The 5,468-nt window shown below is 38.0% G+C and overlaps 1 protein-coding gene across 1 annotated transcript; it reads left to right on the top strand.

The window, feature by feature from the left end:
- The first annotated feature begins 587 nt into the window (after positions 1-587).
- Positions 588-5,221, top strand: LOC140274718 (galactose-specific lectin nattectin-like). Its single transcript, XM_072370086.1, has 2 exons — positions 588-964; positions 4,741-5,221. The coding sequence occupies exons 1-2, from the start codon at positions 588-590 to the stop codon at positions 5,219-5,221; spliced, it is 858 nt and encodes a 285-aa protein (XP_072226187.1).
- Positions 5,222-5,468: the final 247 nt, after the last annotated feature.

The raw sequence follows: 5,468 nt of genomic DNA on the forward strand, positions 1-5,468 counted from the left end.
CCATCGGAAGCCCCGATATATGGAAATAGTTCATATTCATCTTCTTCACGTTTATCTAACAGAGGTTGTACTTACATAATATAATTGGCCAGTTATTAGTAACATAAACAGGCCAACCACTGTCCATGTCATGTTCTTTAGGCTGTGATAAGCAACATGTGTGTGTGACTGTTTTTTTAGGCGTGTATCTAATGTGACAGACCTATCTGACAAGATAGAGAAGCTTCATCTAACCAAGTTATTTAGTCCAGTTATGCTTTCTTAAAGTTCTGGACCATTCAAGAACATACATTGCGTAGTATGAGCAGAGTGGACAAGTACAAGATAGGAACATAGATTGTTTTTAGAAACATACAGAGTATGAATACATAATGTCTAAGAACAAAGCCAATCTCAACAGAAAAATTATATTAAGTGCACAGATTAATGATAAGATACCAAAAGTGGAGACGCCCTCTCTGTGTGATATAAAAGAAAGCAGCCTGTCACCTGCCTCTGCAGAATATTTGATGATAAGCATCAGTACAGATCAACTTCAACAAGACATTGACACCTTGTTTTAATTACAGACATAAAACTCCATCAGGATGTTGTTCCTCTTCATGGCTGCTCTGGCTCTGGGTGCAGCGTCTCCTTCAGATGAGAAGGAAATGCTGCTTTGGCAAGGCTGTTGTCCCGAGTCATGGTACAGCTTCAATGGCCGCTGCTACAAGTACATCGCCACTAAGATGACCTGGATTGATGCTGAGCTGCACTGTGTATCACAGGGAGCCAACCTGGTATCTATCCACAGTCAGGAGGAAGAGAATTTTGTCAAACACCTGATCAGAAGCATTGATCCTGCTGACGGAGTCAAATGGATCGGACTCACTGATTGTCAGAAGAATGGCGCATGGTTGTGGTCTGATGGCTCTAAATTCGACTTTAAGTTTTGGAATACAGGAGAGCCAAACAACTATCAAGGGTCAGAAGACTGTGTCCAAACCAACTGGGGACAAAACAAGAAATGGAATGACATAAAGTGTTCATATGAATACGCTTTTGTCTGTGCAACTCGCAGCATTTGAGTTCTTCTGATTCCACTCTGTGATTTGACATGTGTTGATTTGGAGAGTTTAATTAAACCTGTGAAACAAAGATGCAAACTGTTCAAGTTCATGTTCAAATTCTTTTAAATTAGAAAGTCTCCAGTTCATGGGAAAAATGTGAATAATCTCAAAATGTTATTTTTGCCTACTTGATTCACTGAGAACTGTAAACACATCTGATGTCACTAACCTGTAAAATGTGTTTAGAAGGGATGCTTTCTCATGTAACTGTGCAATAACATCATTTTATCATTATCTGCTTACAAGTTGCTACGATGATGAAAACAAACAAATAAAACTTAATTTGTACCCACTTGGGTTCATGAAGTTTATATATGATGTGACCATTGATACATGAACTAAAAGATTTACTCCATCACTTCCACTCGTTTAGGATCAGATTATAAAACAGGAACTGTTCTTAAACTGAAAGACAAGTGAAGTAATGAAAGGAAGATGAGATTGAGAAGAAAATTATTTGAGAAGAAAATATTGAGGCCTCCCATTCTCCTCTTCTTTGTTCTGAATACGAGACAGCAGATACATCACATCGCTAATAATGTCATCAAGATCTGTGTCATTTTATAAATCAGTATTGATTTATGTCATTTGCTGATCCAAAACTCTAAAGAATAAAAGGCTTTGGAAAGAGCACATTGGTGGAGTTTAATTGAGTCAATAAGCTTAAAATGTTTTCTTTTCTTTTTTTGAATAAAAAAACCTCAAAGTTTATGGCAAAAGACTTTTCAGATGATGATACTGCACCTCTTATTTCATTTACACCAATCAGCCATAATATTGACCCCCCACCTAGTATTGAGTAGGGTTCCCTTCTTCTGCTATAACAGTCCTGACCTGTCGAAACATGGACTTTACCAGATATTTGTAGGTATGCTGTGGCATCTGAGGTCAAACTGTCAGAAGAAGTTCCTTTAAGTCCTGTAAGTTTTAAGGTCGACACATGATGGATCAGACTTGTTTTTCAGCACATAACAAACTACTATCAGGGAGTATGGTTTATCTTGTGAGCAACAAAATCTAGGTTAATGGTATGTACAAATGTAACATCCACATAAATGGCAATACCCAAGTTTTCCTTGCTGTAACCTGGACCTGGCTATGAAAGTCATGTGATAGAAGATCTAGTTCATCAGACCTGGGCGCCTTCTTTCATTGCTCCACTGATATAACGCTGATGCTCACTTGTCCAGTGTGGGAGCTTATGCTTGAGGACACAGGTCAGCATGGGCACCCAGTCTATCAACACCTGCATGAAGTCTTCACTTTTGGCAAAATATATCCTACCCACAGCCAGGTGTTAATGTGACATGATAATCAATGTCTTCTCAGTTGTCATTATGTTATGACGGAAGGTTTTATTTACTTCCTACATGCAGCACTTTTTTTTATACAATCTCTTAATGATGAGTATATCAGGGGCTATCTGTGGTTCAGGCCACTTAAACAAATGGAGGGGATGAACTACTGATCTTACAACTGGAAGGCAATGCCTCTACGCCTGAGCTCTGGCAAAAACACTTCTGACACTGCTTGTTTCTTTTTAGTTTCATCATAGTCCTTTTTGAACCATGGTTGATGTTATTTTTTTCAATTTTAGTTTTTTAAAGGATTGTTTTTGTTGTTGCCTTTATTGGCAAGTTGCTCAATAGGAAATGAATGCACAAAGAGAGAGAGAGAGAGAGAGGGAGGACATCTGGCCTTGCTGTTAATTGCTGATATTTTCACATATGTCACATGGACTGAATGTCTGGTCTCAGATCTCCTTCAGGTGGAAATCATAAAGTCTCACTTTGTAAAACATCTTTTGTTCAGACAGTTGTTCAATGGAAGGAGCAAAGACTTTAGATGCTCTGCTCATTTATCTGAAAACTTCTGAACTTTAACTCTTTAAGAGAGCTGTTGAATCTTAATTCAACAACAAACTTGTACTACTGTCTAGTGTTAAACATTGTGTTCTTACCTGGATTTATTTTGAACATTTTATTGCCTTTTATCTCTTCGTTGCGATACCTGCATTGAAAAAGCTGTTTTCAGATTATCCATGTACTTTGGTATTTCTTCCAATCAAATACATTTTAAAATAAATGAATTAATTAATAATAGTTGCTGTAATAGATAAAATAACTTCTATTATCATTGTAAACTCATCTGCTAAATAACTATGTGTAACTCTGGTGCTCTTAAAGTACAGGCCAATGATCAACCAGCACTCAGAATTTGTAGATAAACGTATTGTTTTGACGGCCCTCACTCTCAGGGCTGAATGAAAGAAGAAGGAAACAGGCTTGAGATGAGATAATCTTAGGGTGAGCGCATTTATGACAAAGCTAAGGATGCCAAAACAGTCGGTCAGTTCTTAATTCTTCACAATTCTAAATTGTTTGGTTATCTTTATTTAACCCAAGAGCGAGCCATCATTACTGTAACTCAAATAGGAAAACTGTCTATATGAATGTTTACTCCATCAACAAATGATGATAAAACAGCAGCGAAGAAGATAATAATCAGGATTCTTCGCTCCCAGCTTGACTCCCTGCTTGTCAGACTCTCCCACTGGATCCCAGACATGGTGATCTGGCCAGACAAGCCCCTCTCTTTCAGTCAAAGATCAACCTAATGATGGAATTATTTTCAGAAGGACCACCAACCAGAAGTAGTATTTCTGACAATGGATCTGTTGAACTTGAACTTTAGTTGGTAAAATCTGGGAAACTGTTTTATGAATGTGTGTGGATATGTTTGTGACAGTAATGCTGATAAAACTGAATTGCTCGACAGAAAAGACGTTGGAAGTTTTGATTAGATCAATGAAAATAAATATGCTAAAATCAAATTTGAATTAAAATGACTGAATATTACGTTTTATCAGACATCAAGGTGATCGAACAGCGTTCTTTGGCCAATGTTCAGATATTGTGTTGTTGTGTAGAGCTGAAAGTTTTTGGCTAATGATCTCACTGCTACAAGTACTGAATAGCCTTCAGGTGCTCTCGGGCAGTTTTAGGCCTGAGAATGTACATATTAAAAGTTGGCATACAGCAAAACTCATCGGAAGCTCCGATATATGGAAATAGTTCATATTCATCTTCTTCACGTTTATCTAACAGAGGTTGTACTTACATAATATAATTGGCCAGTTATTAGTAACATAAACAGGCCAACCACTGTCCATGTCATGTTCTTTAGGCTGTGATAAGCAACATGTGTGTGTGACTGTTTTTTTAGGCGTGTATCTAATGTGACAGACCTATCTGACAAGATAGAGAAGCTTCGTCTAACCAAGTTATTTAGTCCAGTTATGCTTTCTTAAAGTTCTGGACCATTCAAGAACATACATTGCGTAGTATGAGCAGAGTGGACAAGTACAAGATAGGAACATAGATTGTTTTTAGAAACATACAGAGTATGAATACATAATGTCTAAGAACAAAGCCAATCTCAACAGAAAAATTATATTAAGTGCACAGATTAATGATAAGATACCAAAAGTGGAGACGCCCTCTCTGTGTGATATAAAAGAAAGCAGCCTGTCACCTGCCTCTGCAGGATATTTGATGACAAGCATCAGTACAGATCAACTTCAACAAGACATTGACACCTTGTTTTAATTACAGACATAAAACTCCATCAGGATGTTGTTCCTCTTCATGGCTGCTCTGGCTCTGGGTGCAGCGTCTCCCTCAGATGAGAAGGAAATGCTGCTTTGGCAAGGCTGTTGTCCCGAGTCATGGTACAGCTTCAATGGCCGCTGCTACAAGTACATCTCCACTAAGATGACCTGGATTGATGCAGAGCTGTACTGTGTATCACAGGGAGCCAACCTGGTATCTATCCACAGTCGGAAGGAAGAGAATTTTGTCAAACACCTGATCAGAAGCTTTGATCCTGCTGAGAGAGTCAAATGGATCGGACTCACTGATTGTCAGAAGAATGGCGCATGGTTGTGGTCTGATGGCTCTAAATTCGACTTTAAGTTTTGGAATAAAGGACAGCCAAACAACTCTGGAGGGTCACAAGACTGTGTCCAAACCAACTGGGGAAAAAACAAGAAATGGAATGACGTAAAGTGTTCAAATAAATACGCTTTTGTCTGTGCAACTCGCAGCATTTGAGTTCTTCTGATTCCACTCTGTGATTAGACATTTGTTGATTTGGAGAGTTTAATTAAACCTGTGAAACAAAGATGCAAACTGTTCAAGTTCATGTTCAAATTCTTTTAAATCAGAATGTCTCCAGTTCATGGGAAAAATGTGAATAATCTCAAAATGTTATTTTTGCCTACTTGATTCACTGAGAACTGTAAACACATCTGATGTCACTAACCTGTAAAATGTGTTTAGAAGGGATGCTTTCTCATGT

Source organism: Leuresthes tenuis, unplaced genomic scaffold (assembly GCF_036924035.1).
Source record: "Leuresthes tenuis unplaced genomic scaffold, fLeuTen1.0.hap1 SCAF_18, whole genome shotgun sequence".
NCBI lineage: Eukaryota > Metazoa > Chordata > Actinopteri > Atheriniformes > Atherinopsidae > Leuresthes > Leuresthes tenuis.